The sequence below is a fragment of the Notolabrus celidotus genome, chromosome 18 (assembly GCF_009762535.1).
Source record: "Notolabrus celidotus isolate fNotCel1 chromosome 18, fNotCel1.pri, whole genome shotgun sequence".
In the NCBI taxonomy this organism is placed as follows: Eukaryota; Metazoa; Chordata; class Actinopteri; order Labriformes; family Labridae; genus Notolabrus; species Notolabrus celidotus.
The window spans coordinates 30168181-30185472 of NC_048289.1; the positions used below are offsets into that span (position 1 = coordinate 30168181).

At 41.8% G+C, this 17292-nt stretch overlaps 1 protein-coding gene across 1 annotated transcript in view; it reads right to left on the bottom strand.

Annotated features, from left to right (window-relative positions):
* Window positions 1–1110: 1110 nt before the first annotated feature.
* Window positions 1111–17292, bottom strand: part of LOC117830529 (brefeldin A-inhibited guanine nucleotide-exchange protein 2-like) — a 39239-nt gene continuing 23057 nt past the window's right edge. The window contains 6 exon segments of the mRNA XM_034708677.1: window positions 1111–1753; window positions 7264–7305; window positions 7480–7615; window positions 7786–7871; window positions 12172–12182; window positions 16638–16702. Of these exon segments, the coding sequence (XP_034564568.1) occupies window positions 1613–1753; window positions 7264–7305; window positions 7480–7615; window positions 7786–7871; window positions 12172–12182; window positions 16638–16702 (481 nt within the window). The 3' untranslated portion in view covers window positions 1111–1612.

Sequence of the window (17292 nt, forward strand, 5' to 3'; positions counted from 1 at the left end):
GACGACGTGCTGGTACTGAGGTGCAAGCTAAGAAAAGACGACATCGACCTGTCCTTCCACCCACCGTTATGGGGAATGTAAGATCTATCTACGATAAGGTGGACGAGCTAACCCAGCACCAGAGTAGCATCATGCTAACAGAGCTAACACCGGACTGAACTAACTGGTGAAGAAGGCCAGCTCAGTCCTGGACCCTGTGGAGGTGGTGGCTGACAGGAGAATTATGGCCAAGCTGTCGTCTCTGATGAACATTTCTTTTATATATATATTCTTGATGAAATTCTTGTTCTGTACACCTTCTTGTTTGCTGCTGTAACTCCATGAATTTCCCTGTTGTGGGACGAATAAAGGAGGATCTTATCTTATCTTACAACAGGGTCACTGTGTCAGAAGCAACACTTCAAACACGCGTCCTGTGTAGCAGGGCGCACGCCATCGGACGGAGCAAACCCGTGGCGCTGACGAAACACGCCCTTTATAAATTGGGGTAAGAGCTCAACGTTAATCTGCATCATTCGGCTGGGTTGACCTCCAGGGGGCTCCACCTCTTTAAACCCTCTGGTGTTGATGCTGTTTGGTGAATTAGTTTGTGGGAATAAAATTCTTAATATTTTAAAACCCTGATTTCAACTTTCTCTATATGACAGGGACGATTCAGCAAACCAAGAGCACAACATTTATAGAAACAAAGGAGTTAACTTTGTTTTAAAATGTAGTGTGGCTTGATCTGCTGATGAGTTTTTGGATTCATCTCAATCAACACAAACTGGAGCTTTCATCAGGACGGATTTTCAGATTTCACTTTGGAACAGCTCGGTCCAGGTTCAAGCTCATTTTACAGAATCAACACTCTCCTAATCTTCTTCATTCTCAGTAATAAGTGAACCAATCTCTCCTCCTCACCCTCTGTGTGCTTGTCTGCATGAACAGCAGTGTTTGTCGTTCATGTGAGGATGAAGAAACGTTTCTCTGGAGCAAAACTCTTCAGGCTGAAATCATGGAATGTGTTTAACTTCAGTGAAGAAGACTGCAGCGAGCTGAACAGAGGAGGAAAACATAAACAAACAAACAAACAAACAAACAGACACTTTGACCGGGTGATCAGAAAAATAAAAATACATCTGTACGTTTCTCTTTAATAACTTAGTCACAGTTCCTGTAGCTTCTTAAAGTCCGGTGTCGCTGGGAGGGAATCCAGTTCAGTGCAGTCCAGCGGCACGAGCTCCCAGTTCACGCTGACGTCAACAAAACATCAAAACAAAGAGTGCGAGGAGGAACACAACGGAGACTTCTACGGCAGGCAAACACTGACGAACATTGAGTGCTGTACATTCACATCCAAAGTCAAACAGATCCTCTCTCAGCTCTGCCTCCTGATCCACTAACCTCACATTTCACAAAGTCTGCAGTGTCCTGTCCTCGTCGACTTTCTCCTGAAGGTCTGTGAAACATCCCTCCTGAGGTTTGAGTCGGACGCAGCCTCTCTCTCTCTTTCCCTCTCTCTCTCCCTCTCTCTCTCTCTCTGTGTTTCAGTGATGTGGCAGAAAGCGATGACGTCCACAGCTCCAGGTTCTCTGGGAGCGTGTATCTGGGGCAGAGCGGGTCTTGTCCCTCATAGCGACGTGGACTGCTTGATGCTGTGAAAGCTGACCCGTGAAGGTGACGTGGGGATGGACATCGCCTGGGTCATCCGGGCTCGGATCGAGTGCTGCTCCTGCCAGCGGTGGAAGCGCTTCCTCACAGCTGAGCGCACCTGTCGGAGGAGAAGCAGGAGGACTCAGGATTTATCTCAGTTTGGATCTGATGATCACCTGACTCATGTGTTCACTCAGACACTTATATTGATGTGTGTTATAGGTAATAATCTGCAGTACATGTTGGGCCTTTCTAAAACTCTCCCTGTTCTCTTCCTCTCTGTCTGTGTTAGTGTCGAGGCTCTAAACTTGAAGTAAAGACAGATTTCCCTGAGTGGACAAATCACAAGTTATCATTTTGTATCAAACTGTATCATGTCATACTGTATTGTATCATATGGTTTCAAATTTCAAAGAATCAGTTTGTATCAACTTGTTTCTTATCATGTCATATTGTATTGTATCAACTCTTAATGTATCGTATAGTATCCTGTATCTCATTGTATCTGTCATATCCCATGGAATCAGATTGTAGCATATTGTATTATATCATAGCATTTCCTATGCTATCGTATCGTATCATTAGTAGCATATCCTGTCGTATCCATAGACTGTATAATAAATGGACGTAGTATCCGTGACGTCATCCATCTGTTTCTGAAGAGCTGTTTTGAGGGCAATCGGCGGCCATATTGTTGCTGTCGAGCGTTTGTGACGTAAAGAGGCGGGCTTTGAGCCTCCTAGCCAACAGCTACAGTGTTCCTGCCTGTCAATCAAGTCAGCTGTGCCTCTCATTGGAAGACTCATAATCTAAATATCTTTGAAATTGCTGCGTTAGAAAAAAATTCACCCCCCTCACAGTGAGAGCAGATCGAGAAATGATCTATCCAGACTGGTCTTTTGAACCAGGCTGTAAACATGTTTATTTCTGCTGTAAAGATCGGCTTCTTTGAATTGGTGTGTTTGTGACTTCCGGTACTTCCGGAGCCAGCCTCTAGTAGATCCTCAATGAACTGCAGTTTTTAGCACTTCCGCATTGGACTCATATTTTGAGACTGGAGGTTGCTGCTTGGTCGTATCATATCATATCCTATCGTATCTTATATTGAATTCTATCGTATTGTATCATATTGCATTGTATCATATCCCATTGTATCATATCGTATCCTATAATAATGTATTTTATCTTATTATCTTGTATCCTACCCTATTGTATCTTATCATATCATATCGTAGTGTATCATATTGAATCTTATATTTTTATATGGTATCAATGGTAAGTGGTGTGGTCAGTTAATCTTACTAAATCCTGAGCAGGACACATTTTATTTATTGATTTAAAGATTTTAAAATTGTATAATTAAAACTATGAAAAAACAAGTAAAAAAGTGACTCATCAAGTTTAAATCATCAAAAGTAAATTCATCATGTCCTCCATTCTTATACAGAGTTAAAGCTGATAAAAAGGTTACAGTTATGATTCTTTAAAGTGTTATAAAATAGTTATTTTCCTTAATTTATAACGAAAATCAGACACATTTATGTAACCTTTCACCTTCCTCACATCTCTTCATTGTTTGGCCGAGAGGACTTTTGTTTTTATTCCCTTTGACTCTCTCTTTGTTGACTTTTGTCCCCTGTGGGCTTCCATATAATTAGTCTCTCCACTGTTCGAGTAAATTTACGCCTGTGTTTCATGTTTCTCCTCCGCTACATGTTAAACAGGATCTATAGAACAACATGCCATAAATCTCTTTAATGATGATTAAAAAGGTTTCCTCCTCTCTCATGCAGAATCAATCCTCCCATGTGTCCCCCTTCTGTGTGTTTCCCTGCCTCAGTAACCGCAGCACGGTGTCTAAAGATGAGATTCATAAAAGCTGAAAACCTCATTCTAACAGATTTGGATTTTTCAGGTTTTCTCTGTTTTCCACTAATCTAATGTAATCTGCCACAGATGCTACAGTCCTAAACGTTTTCCATCTCAGTTGAGTGTGACTCTGCGTCTCTTATGTTCATTTGTCTCATTTCGTCGTCCTGATTCTCTCGGCCTAAAACTAAACACTCAATCAATATCCTCTCTGAGATACACACGCCGGATAATCCCTGGTCGGAGCTACAACACGCTCCATGATGAGATATTCGTTCATCATTGGGCCGGCTTAAACGCTCTGCAGCAGTGACGAAAGGCCAGCAGTCGCCTGATCTTACATCCACATGCTTCTCCAGGAATCACTTTCAAGATAGTGATTATTCTGAGATGACACACTGACTCAAACATCACATTAAATAATCTAGATTATCTCTGTGAAAAGGTCGAGTGATAATATAATCATGCGCCTTCTTTCTGGTGGCAGTATCACCCCGGTGTAGAAACATCAGGCAGTGATTCAGAGGCGGAGGTCAGAGCCAAAAAGGTATTGATTGAATCTTTAGAGAAAACCACAGGGAGGTTAATTTATGCCTTTCAGAATAAAGCTCTCCTTTCTCTCTCAGAGTGAACCTTTAGAGAGCTGAAAATCTATTTTTCACTGCGCTCTCCTCTCTGTCCTCTTTTAAATGTCCTAAAGAACACGCTGTTTAAAACCCATGTGGTGCATCTCTAATCATCCATTAGTTTAACATCTTATTATGATACAAAGCTTTCATCGTGTTTTTATTCTGCTGCTGTTTCAGAAACAGATTCAGGTTTGTCTGTTTTTAATGCAGTGACTTCCACTACAGAGTCATGACTGTTTTCAATGCAGTGACATCCACTACAGAGTCATGACTGTTTTCAATGCAGTGACTTCCACTACAGAGTCATGTCTGTTTATAATGCAGTGACATCCACTACAGTCATGTCTGTTTTTAATGCAGTGACTTCCACTACAGAGTCATGTCTGTTTTTAATGCAGTGACTTCCACTACAGAGTCATGTCTGTTTTTAATGCAGTGACTTCCACTACAGAGTCATGTCTGTTTTTAATGCAGTGACTTCCACTACAGAGTCATGTCTGTTTTTAATGCAGTGACTTCCACTACAGAGTCATGTCTGTTTTTAATGCAGTGACTTCCACTACAGAGTCATGTCTGTTTTTAATGCAGTGACTTCCACTACAGAGTCATGTCTGTTTATAATGCAGTGACATCCACTACAGTCATGTCTGTTTTTAATGCAGTGACTTCCACTACAGAGTCATGTCTGTATTTAATGCAGTGACTTCCACTATAGAGTCATGTCTGTTTTTAATGCAGTGACTTCCACTACAGAGTCATGTTCTTCTTGTCCTCTATTCAGGATCTTAAAGTGTTGAGGATTCTTTCCTTCCTCTCAGACTTTGGTCATGAAGTCGACATTTGTGGTTTTGAGTAAAACATCGTGACATTCATTAAAAGATTGCCATAAACTTTGCTTCAGTCGTTCATGTCCCCTCAGGATGAATTTTAAGATCTTAGGCGATCACTTAACATTTCATCTAATGTTGTCATTGGGTCAAAATTTGAATTTAGACTAAGATGAAAAACCTGAACAGCTAATGAGGTCCTCGTCTGCCTCTCCCGAGTTCAGCCTCACACGCAGCTGGCTGAGCTTCACACTCTGTGAGAGACTCACTCTTTAAGTTCAGAACAACCTCTTCTGTAACATCTGGTTCACCGCTTTTTACATGATTTGTACCATTTTGTGTTTAAAATATAAAATAAAGTAATCTGTGAAATATCTGTTCGCATGTCTCTTTGCTGCGGAGGAACATCTGTGCAAAGAAAGGAGGGAGGAAAATGTCTTAGAGCCTTATTTGTACAAGAAAGGAGAAACACTATATATAACAGAAGTAATATACACCGCCGTCTGCTCCATATATAACCATGTTTGTCTTTTTCTGTAGCTTGTGTAATCCTGGGAGATTAAGTGTTTATATGTCCGTCCTTCTGTTGGTACAAAGATCTGAACAATGCTGATACCTCATAAAGCTACACAAGTCAAAACTATTCAACTTATATTTCTGCAAATCCAAAATAAGAGTCCATGGCATGGGTAGCTTACACATCTGTGAAGGCTCAATCCACAGTCTGCACGTATTACAACAGCATGGCTATGTAGTAGAAGAGTCCACGTGCTAAACTGGCCTGCCTGCAGTCCTGACCTGTCAACCATTGAAGGAGACCCTGAACTGTTCAGCAGCTGAAATCCTCTATCAGCCAAGAATGGTACAACACTTCACTGTAAACTCCAGAAACTGGTCTCCTGGGTTCACCAACATTTACAGAGTGTTGTTAAAGGAAGAGCTGATGAACACAAAGATAAGCATGTCCCTGAACCTACTTTAAAACATGTTTCAGGCATCAACACATCTCAGACTGAGTACCTACAATAACCAATGTGAGGAGCAGACTGAGAAGCAGCACCAGCCTGATGCTCACACACATGGCAGCAAACATAAACATGACTGTGTCTAAGGCCAAGTGGAATACTGAAAAAGAAGAACAGCTCGTTTTCACAGCTAAACAGAACACACACCATACAGGACGACCAGCTGACGACAGTGATCGTCCTCCATGTTTGTTTATCTTCTGAAGTCACGTTTGATCCTGTAAGTTTCTGTGAGATCTCATGTCTGTTGAAGTGCTACCACAAACTGTAACAGCCAAATTCCACCAGATCTGTGTCCAGTCCGTCTCTGTGCTCTCTCGTCCGTCAACACACACCGGTTGTGTCTTCAGAATGCAGCACAGAGCAGGACCACTGGACAGCTGGAGTCATGTGACCGAGGTTTCCCCGCAGTAATCACTGAATCAAGGATCCTCCTCCTCCTCCTCTCCTCATCCATGTTGTCTTCCTGGTCCTCTGAAAACCTCTGACCTGTTGACTTCAGGCCTGGCTCCGCTCATCATGACTTTGGTTTGTTGTTGTAGTTAAGTGAAATACGATCTGGTGATAACACAGAGTGTTTTATTCTGAAAATTAACCGGATGTTTTCATTTTGTTTTGGTGAAACCTGACTTCCTGTCCCGCTCCATCTGCTCTGTTGAGATTGATGCGTCGTGCTCCGGCATCTGGCAAACATAGAAGTCTTGTGTATCTGATCCGGAGGACTCAGACCTGCTGGATCAGAGACACAGTCGGAACGCAACGGAGCGGATCCAGTGGAAGTTAACACATTGACTAGAATAGAAACCTCTCAGATGGACACAGATCTGGTGGAATTTGGCCGTCAGGGACTTGACTTTTAGGATGTGTTATTCAGAATGCTCGTACTGCCACATCACTGTTAACACGCTCTGATCTGTATCTGCTCTCACACTGACATTTCATCTTCATGCCTTATTTCTCATACTTGTAAACTCTCCCATAAACATAATCTGAACTGTAGTTTTTAATCTGCATGCATGTTAATATTTCTCTGCTGACTCCTCCGTGGAGCCAAATGAAGCCTGACACTGTCATGAGGCGTCCAGAGTTACGTCACTTATGTTGATTCATGACAAGTCTTAATTGTGCCCTAAATAAAAGAGCTTCAAGCTTCAGCACTCTGTAAAAACACAGAGCACAAAAGAAGAGGGGAGCTCCCAGAGAGGAGGAGGAGGAATGTAAATAATTATGAGGAGCAGGGGAAACATTGGATCAATGAGAGGATGTGAACGTGCTTACCTCGCTGTTTAGGAAGCAGTAAAACACGGACACGAAGAATCCCTGCGAGAGAGGAGGAGGGAGAGAGGAACAAGCATCAACAACGCCCTGATAACACACACAAACAAACAGTCACACACTCACACACTCATTCAGTCAACACGTTACGATCATTAAACTTTATCAATGAAAGTGAAGATGCAGGAAAACAGGAGTTAAACTTTTCTGTCATCGTACCTGAAAGGACTCCAAAAAAGAGTTGAAGTAAATAAAGACGATCTGAGAGATCTCATCCTCGCCCGGGTTGACAAAGAAAAGCATATAAGTGATTCCCAGGAGAGGAAGGAGAACCAGCGTCGCCTTCACAGCTTTCCTGCAGATAAGCAGACGAGGAATCAGACAAGCATGACAGGAAGACTGTGTCTGCAGGAGCCGCCGCTCCGCTGACAGAGTGTGAAGCATGAATTATTCAAGGTGTGCACACGCAGCAGGACCCCGAGTGTTTGTCTGCGTGGGTTCATTTAATTTATTCGTCACACTCACCTGTACTGGATGGTCTCTGAAGTGGTGGAGGCTCGCAGCTTGGTCATCAGGATTCTCACGATGTTGAAGAGAAAAATGAAATTGATCTGCGGGGAAAATCAAACAGCAATGAGAGTCTCTTAAAAACACATTACGGAGTCTATTAAAGTCAGAGAAAGGCCGCTTTAGAGGCCCGTTATCAGCTGAGAGCGCGCAATAAGCCGGGGATCCGTCCACCTGCTTCAAAGCACAGTTTCAATTTGCACATAAATAACCTGAGAGGAACTTTAAACGACAACACCTCTCATGAGAAAGTTTCTAACACTGAAGAAGTTGGTCTAAGAAAAGAGACACAGTTTAGATGAGAGGAAAGTCATTTAACTTAAAGTTTTTAAGCCTCTTCATGATCTACAGAGTGAAATCAGACTATCAGAGAACAGACTGCTTATTTCTTTAAACTGAATTTCAGTGTCTGAGTTCACATCAGATTTTCCCTGAGTGGATATTCGTGCCTCCCCCTGAAGTGTCTCTGTTAGGAGCTCTGCTGGTAAAGTCTGTCAGTGAGAGGTGAAGCTGGATTTACACTTCGGCCGGGGGTGCGTCGTAGCTGACGCGCGCCTCCTCCAAAACGTAACTACGTATCTAATCGATGCAGACCGCAAGCCCTGTGATTGGTCGGCTCGGCGGCATTGTATATCCCGCACTTCAGTACATTTACAGGACTCGTGTGCCCAATGAGTTAGTCTGAGAGCTCAGGGTTTGCAGCCAATAAAACAGAAGCTGAATTCCCCCCCATGACCAACACCATGTCAAAGTTTAGAGCCCTATCTTTCTACATTACATTTGAGCTAATAAGCTAGCCTTGATTACCAATGGCAATGTGTCTGTGTCAGCGCAGAGGCCAGGGAGTGATTAACTGCAGGACTATCTTATAAGGACTGGAAATAACCTGTTTTTAAAAGAGCAGCCAATGTGGAAGTGCCTTAAACTTGCATTCTTTGTAATGACCAGCAGGGTGACGCAGAAGTATTAAAGTCAGACATTTATTGGGACACCAGAGATCACATCATGACACCGAGGTTGTGACGGGTAACGATAAACCGGTATGACTTTTTGTAAGCTAGCTAACGGTAATAAATCAGAGTTTACAAAGTTTAGTCGTCGTTACGTTACAGTGAACAATCTGACGTAGACACGACCTCATCACTCTGCATCCTGATTAAAGAAGAAGTACTTTACAAAAGAAGATCTGTATTCATTCATCTGCTTCCACAACGAATGAGACACATCTTTACCACAGAGGGTGACGGTGCTCATGGGAAATGTAGTCTACATCCCGGACAAACAGTACCGGCTTCAACCAAAGGGGGCGCCAGAATCAACACAGTGTTAAAACTCTTTACTGTGTCTTTAAATGCATCCTGAAGAAACAATAATATCAGGGGTTCTTTTCAAGTCATATTTCTGGGCAGAGGGGGAAGACATGCAGCAAGTGGAAGAGGCCAGGGGTCGAACCTGCGACCGCTGTGATGAAGACTAAATGCTGATTTATACTTCTGCGTAGCCCCTACGCAGCAGCGGCTGACGCGGACATGAGCCCCACATACTTGTGCGTCGATGTGTCTGTGTCACGCAGCAATTCTCCTCCGATACGCCTGAGGGCAGTGCGGTCTCTCTGATAGCGGGCCGCCTGCTTCCGGTCCCGCTACGATCTCTGTTTACTTTTCCACATCGATTCAGAGCGTGTTCTGTTAATCTACAGCTGATACATGTTGCTGTTTATCATACAGACATGATTACATGAAGAATAGAGAGGAGGAGATGAAATACACGGCCGATGTGTGGCCGATGTGTGGCCGATGTGTGGCCGATGTGTGGCCGATGTGTGGCCGATGTCTGGCCGATGTCCGGGATCCCGGAAGTGCTGTGAATGCGGGAAAGACAAAGCCGTCGAGCGGACCAATCACAGAGCTTGCGGTCAGCGTCGGCTCTACGCGTAGTTACATTTTGGAGGAGGTGCACGTCAGCTACGTGCGTAGGCCTCTGCGTAGGTATGGGAGCTACGCGGACCTACGGCGTAGGCTACGCCGTCGATTCGACGCAGAAGTATAAATCAGCCTTAAGCCTCTGGATAGATGGTGCACGCTTAAACTTCTAGGCCAACGGCACCATAGAAATATGAGTTTGAAGTGGACTAATGAGGAGACTGAAACTTTCTTTAAACTGATGATAGAATAAAGATAGCTGCAATAAAGTCTGGTGCTGTTGTGGTTGTTGAAAATAAATAAAGGCAGGATAAATAAGAGTAAACTTCCTCCTTCTTCTTTCCCTTTTCCGGGTTATGTTCAGTTTACTCGTATTGTTATTGTTAGTTATTTATTGATCTTAAAATACGTCTTTGCAGGACTCCTCGATCTACAAACCAAAGTTGAGATTTGAGTCTCGATCTGTGAAGGTCTCACTTTGGAAAACTTCCCCTGAGCCAAGAAATGCAATAATGTGCGAGTCTGTGACGTGGAGGAAATCGCAGAGTCCAGCTGGGGAAACACCTCTGCACGGATTCAGAGAGCAGCATACCGAGGAAGTAGACCCGGAAGATAGAGACTGATCTGTGGACGAGGGCCAGGAGGGATTCATGACAGCTGTGGGTGTGTGTTCAGGTCATGATGTCACAGTTTGGCGTGTTTGTGTCTAAAAACAATACCTCATCTCATAAAGTATAACACATGTGATGTAGGAGGGGCATCCTGGACAGTGACTACACCTATCTTTTATTGTTGAAGATCATTTCACACAGTTTAGTTTTATAATGAAATAACTGGACTGTTTAATTTGATGACTGCAGGGTCGGATCATTTCTCCAGCGCTGTGTGTCAGAGTTTGACTCCAGCGTGTTTGGAGGATGTTACTCAGCATCCAACACTGAAGCTTGGTGGCAAACCCCCAGTGAGCTATATCAGGCTTTGGCAGCGCTGATCTCTACAAACAGATTCTGCAAATGAACCAAGAATATTTAGAGAGATGACGAGAGCATCGGTTCTGCTGCATGCAGGGAAACCGTCCCAGTGGAGAGCAAACGAGGCGAAATGTATCGACGTAATGTAATCCTGAGACCAATCTGCTAAACCCATTAGAGAGGATTTAGCTTTAATTAATCGCTTTAATAATCTGCAGCAATCCTTTCTTAGAGGTAAGCCCTTTTCACCTACACACTCCTGAAAATGTCTAGAAATTTGCAGGACAGTGAGCCTCGAATTCTCCAGAGTTTTATCAACATGAGTCCTTCAGAGCCTCGATGTCAACGAGAGAGAGGAAGGAAACATGCCGAGTATAAAGCAGGTGATGATCCCACAGCTCGCTCTGATAAATGTCACTTTCCTGACTTTCACCTGCGGCACTCTCACGTTCTTTTACTGGAAGGAAAAAGTCTGTTGTTGAGACATTTTCAGGTGTTTGGTTCACGTGTGAATAGAGCAGGAAGCTCAACTTGCTGCACCTTTCCTCTGGAACACTTCAGTGACTGTACCGACCTGCCACGCTTCACATCTCTGATCCAAACCCTCCTCCCAGGACTGATCTTAAGTACCTGATGCTGCAGCGTTAACCAGGGTTTAATGTCTTCTTCCTTTAAACCTGTTTAGTTCTTTTATAGGATTTTTTAAAAGTGTCTTTGAGTTCTGGAAAAACATTTTTGAGGTCCTTTCATATATATGTAGAAAAACAATAACACCTTCCCCACATATTTCCATCTTTAGGGTCCCCATCCTGAAGTTATAAGCAAAGGCTACATAGCTTTTGCCTCATTGTTAGCCTGAAGACTCAGATTAACCTCAGTCAACAGCTGGATTGGAGAAACTAGAAGAACTGAGATACAATGGAGCCGACTGTCCTGAAAAATATGACGCCATTTGGTAACCTTTCATCAAATATGTAAAGGACCTGAGTCCATCATAAAATTCCCTTTTCTTTTCATTGATGATGTAAATATTTGTGTTTTATTGTCATGTCTGTGAGTGTAAAGGATAATAATTAATTATATTTACTTATTTATTTTTTTAAATGTTTATTATGTAATTATTTGCTTGTATATCTACAGATTTACTTTCTTTTTAATGAGCTATTATTGTTCTTCTGCCTTTACTTTTATTATGATTTATTTTTCTACTATTATTATATTAATACCATTTTAATTCATATTATTACTACTATTATTATTCCTATTATTATTATTACTATATTCATTTTTCAACTACCATTATTATTATTATTATTATTATTATTACTATTATTAATTTATTTTTTGTACTACTATTATTATTAATATTATTTTGATTAATATTATTACTACTACTACTATATTATTATTATTATTATTATTATTATTATTATTATTATTATTATTTATACTAATATTATTACTATAATTATTCGTATTATGTTATTATCACTATTAATTAGTCTAAAGGGTGTTTTATCATACATTTTACGTACTGATTTCAATGGTGTTTTTTATTTATGTGCCTTGCCGGAGTCTGCAAAATTTGTTATAGCCTGCATAATGACAATAAAGAATCTTGAATCCTTGAATCTTGAAATCATATTTATTTTCTCATTCTTGCCACTCTTGTCTGTAAGATCAGGGTTGGTGGGTAAAATGGTTGGTTTGATGGATGAAGGGAATAAATGTTCTACTTTGTAAAATAAAATCTATAAATAAAGCATTACAATAAGTGTCTGAGTATCTTGAAAAGCGCCATATTTAAATAAATGGAGTTATTATCTTTGCTCTTAGTTTCAGGGAGGAGCACAGAATGTCCCTGATCATTAAGCACTGGCTGCTCCGGATGCTTCCAATAGTTGTCATCGATCCAAGAGGCATATTTTGGGTGATTATAGCTGGAAGATTATCCAGTCAGCTGCACATGTTCCTCGTCTGCTAGGTTGGTTAAAGGTAAAAACATCCATGCAGATGTTTTTACAGAGTCAAAACAGCAACAGGCCTCCAATGACCTTTACTTCCAGCTCCTCCTGGGGGATCCAGAGTTAAAGGAGCAGATCTGTCCTCTAAAAACAGGACCAATATTAACCTTTCAGGGGGAAGCATTCTCCATCAGACAGATGGATTATTTATACAGATAAATCTCAGAGTACTGCCAGCTTTATCACCTTAAGAGCTCCACCATGTGTAAATAATGTAACCAGGCCCTGAAGCAGCTGTTTGGGTCAAGCTGACTCTAGACCTCGGCCTGCAATCCCTCTCTAACCGCCTGCATTGTATATACAAGCTGTGTGCACGCATTACCAAGGTGCATCAGAATATTGCAGGCGCCAAAACCAGCACTGTTGAGGCGTGGAGCGTTCACACCCACAGGAAAGTTCACAAACATTCTGGTGACCTGCCGATGATCCCGAACCATCAAGTGTCAGGCGGAGAGATAAAAGCCTGAGAGGAGAGCTGCTATTGAATCGTTTTATGAAAGAAGCAGAGAGATATTGAAAACGGCAGACGAGAGCTTCAGGGGAGAGGCAGGCTGCAGACACAGCGCCTTTTGGTGAGATGACTTTTTCAACTTTGGAGGAAAGATAAGTGAATGTGCTGTTTCTGACAAGGATGGGAAGGTCACTCCACCACCGGAGACCCAGCGGGAGAAAATAGAGCAAACCCAGCAGAGGGGTGACCAAAGATGCCACGGAGAGGGCAGAGCCAGCAGAGAGAGTGGAGTGGAAGGGCAGGCGAGTGGATAATGACTGAGGATGGTATTTTGAAAGCCGTGCCAGGAGGAGTTAGAGCGCCCAGACGAGAGATGACTAAAGCTTGTACGAGAAACCGAGGCTGAGTCTCCAGCCAATCTCCACAATCTCCAGGATCGCTCACATGAGCCCCGCTGCAGGGCCAAGCGTCTGGCATCATGTCTACTGTCAGCAGGGTGAGGAGGAGTCACAATAACATGGCTATATACTCTGGAGGCTGGAGGAGAAGACGGCAGCTGGTTACTATCCACTTTAAGACGTCATATCATCTCTCCTCAGAGCCGGCTGTCGCTCTCTGTCGCACGTTCAAGTTTTAGGATCTTCAGTCTCATCAGCTTCAGCTTTATCCTAAAAGCACTTTGTAAACTCTGGTGTTTAAGGTTAGAGTCCAGTCACCACACAAGAATCCTCCAGGCCTCTAGGGGGAGCACTAAGTAGAGCTGTAATTCAATGAAACACATGCTTTCCATCAGTCCAATCAGCAACTTCAAGATCCAAAGAGATGTGAACTTTGTCCTCCAGACTACTGTGCCGTCATTTCTTCATTCTTGATTTCTTGAAGTAGCGCCCATTCTTACATCTCTGGTAGGTCTCAGTTTCACTGTAAACAGTAAGTTCCACAGAGTCTCCACTCTGGCTTTCTTCAGCCGCATGAACGTGAAACAGAAAGCAGTTTTCTTGGGATTTAATTGCAACAAATGCATCTTAGTTTGCTGCAGGGACAACATCATGATGCAGATTTGTTGTAAAAGTCAAGCTTGGTCAGGTTTGTCCTCAAGAGGAGAAGAAAACAACGTTTAAAATGTTTGTTTCTGATGCATTCAAGGAAATCAGGAAATCTTAACAATGACTGGCCTTTGCTGCACTTCTTGAGCAGATTGGTGTCTCAGTATAAATGTGTGATGTAGAACAGATTGTTAGCTTCTCTTTATTTAGACCACTGCTAACGTAAGTCGAGATGTCATCACGATGGATTGACTTAGGTCTTTTAAAGCCTGCTGATACTCGGACTACAAACGTACTACTTCTGATACCAGAGTTCAGTCCTGAAAATAAAGAATCTTCTTTTGTTTTTGTAGAATCTGTAAAAAAAAGATGAGGCCCAAATCTTAATAAAAACTAAACTAGTTTGCATTCCCAGGAACTCCCTCTGTGTTTCAAGCAGCTGTGTAAACTCCACAAACACTGACAACGTTCAGCTGAAGGTCTCCAGTTTACAGGGTCACTTTTAAAAGCGTAACACCGGGAAGGAGAGACGCATTCACGGTGGGCTGAGAGAGAGACTACTGTTACAAGCTGCTAAATCAAGAGAATCACAGCTTCTTCTTTTGAAAAGTACACACACATACAAAAAAGATAGAACAAATAAAAACTAATGAAAGAAAGAGAAATCAAGAGAATCACAGATGGAAAAAACAATGACTGTGAATGTTTTTTTGAACAATTTGAAAAAAAAAAATTTGAAAAAAAAATTTGAAAAAAAAAATGTTTGAAAAAAATTTTGACAAAAAAAAATGTTTGAAAAAAATTTTGACAAAAAAAAATTTGTCAAAAAAAATAATTGGGAAAATTACCTTTGATACATTTTTTTTGAAAAAAAATGTTTGAAGAAAAAAAATTTGACAAAAAAAATTTGACAAAAAAGTTGACCTCGAGCCTGTCAAAAAAATTAATTTTCCTCAAATTTGAAATTGTGCTCCAAAAGCAGAAAAAAAGTGGAAATTTTGCTCCTGCGGTTAAAAATAATGTAAAAAGAAATGACTGAATCAACACGTGAGAGGAGATAAGCGCGAGTAGCAAAGACGTTTCAACACGGCTTTAAAATCCTTTTGAACTCAAAAAGCCGTGGCAGAGATCGGCCAGTGTTTTGGTTTAAACAGCGACCCTGTTAACTGGAGACTCTCAGCCGGATGCATCCCTCATAAACGTCTTTAGACCATCATTAAATATCTGATGAGGATATTTTGAAATCTTAATAAAAACCTAAACTAGTTTGCATTCCAGGAACTCCCTCTGTGTTTCAACAGCTGTGTAAACTCCACAAAACACTGACACGTTCAGCTGAAGGTCTCCAGTTTACAGGGTTACTTTTAAACCGGAACACCGGGAGGAGAGACGCATTTCACGGTGGGCTGAGAGAAGACTACTGTTACACAAGCTGCTAAATCAAGAGAATCACAGCTTCTTCTTTTGAAAAGTACACACACATACAAAAAAGATAGAACAAATAAAAACTAATGAAAGAAAGAGAAATCAAGAGAATCACAGATGTGTGTGATGTATTGTGGACGGAGGGCGGAGTAAAACACCTGCGGTTAATCTACCAATCAGACACGTTCAGCATTGCAGGCCCCGCCCCTTGAAAGTCCTGGGACCTTTTAAAAGTACTAGGGGGGAGATTATCTACCCCTGAACTAAATGTAGACCCTGGGTCCACCGGTCGAAACGCACGTAGTTCAGGGTTGAAGTTCCTCTGGTCAAAAAATGCCTTACAATTTTCACTTCCTCTTCTTGTTGTTTTCTCTGATTGTTAACAAGCTTCTCTTCGTAACACTGCCCCTAGAGGCCTGGAGGATTCAGCCTATGTTCATTGTATTAAACTGTAGCTTGTTTTCGTCTGTATTTGTGTCTTTCTTTCCTCTGCACTCTTTCAAATGCATTTTCTACATTTCTCCATCTGCATCGTGTTCCTGCTGATGGAAGTCCTTACCTTGTCTGCCAGTTTTGGACGCAGATTAAGGTTAAAACCTGATGAAGTAATGTAATAAAACCTTGACAAACTTCCCCTGTAGGCATGAGAACGACCAGATCTCAGTGATAACTCTGTGGGTAACATCGAGCCCAAACAGATCTTTGGATTTCAGTCGTGTTTTGCCAAATATGATCTCCATATTTCTTGTAACTTGCCAACTGCAGAGCTTTAAAGCCTGATTGGTAACACGTCAGAGCGTCACATTTACTACACATGCTCACATTGAAGAATGGACCGGCTTTCCAACAATCCGAGCCTTCCAGGCTTTTCAAAGACATAATGAAGACTAATAAGCACGAAGCAGGTTCGGTTATATTATCCAGACTGTGAGCTGCAGGACGAAAAGAAGACGCTGTCTTACCACCAACACAGGCTCATGGACCCTGGGTAGATGTAAGTCCGTGTACACGGCCCGCTCGCTTCCCGAACCAGCATCTGCAACGTAAACAAACGCAATCAGTCAACGCGTGGTTCTCATGAGAAGATGTATTTATATACTGTCACTCATCATTCCTTGTCAGGAATTCACCTCTGAGCCCTCATTGTGAGGGACTTTCATTTCATTCTCTGCGCTCCAGAGGTTTCAAAACATGTTCCCCGTCAGTAATTTACCCAGAATGCATTATAGAGCTGTTTCCGTTTCTAATTAGATCCTAAAAAGCTCGTTTTTCAGAGCGCAAATTGAAACCACCTGCCTGTGTAATGAGACCATTTCAAATAAACACCACTTACATATCTGCGATTCTCTAGGAATGAGCGTCTCTAGAGGAAAAATAAGAAGCTTTCCCACCCAGGAAATCAGAAAATACAAGATTTTATTCACAATACTTTGATGAAAGATGAAATAAGAATGTAAAAAATCACAAAGTTTAGATTCAAAGAGGATGAGAGTGTTTTATATTTCTCTGAAAAGACAGAAGGACACTTCTCAATCCCTTTAACGCTGATCAAACACGTCTTTGTGTTTTTTTTTTAAAAAGGGTCAAGGTTGATGTTTCAGGAATAAAAATCCAACAAACAGAAAC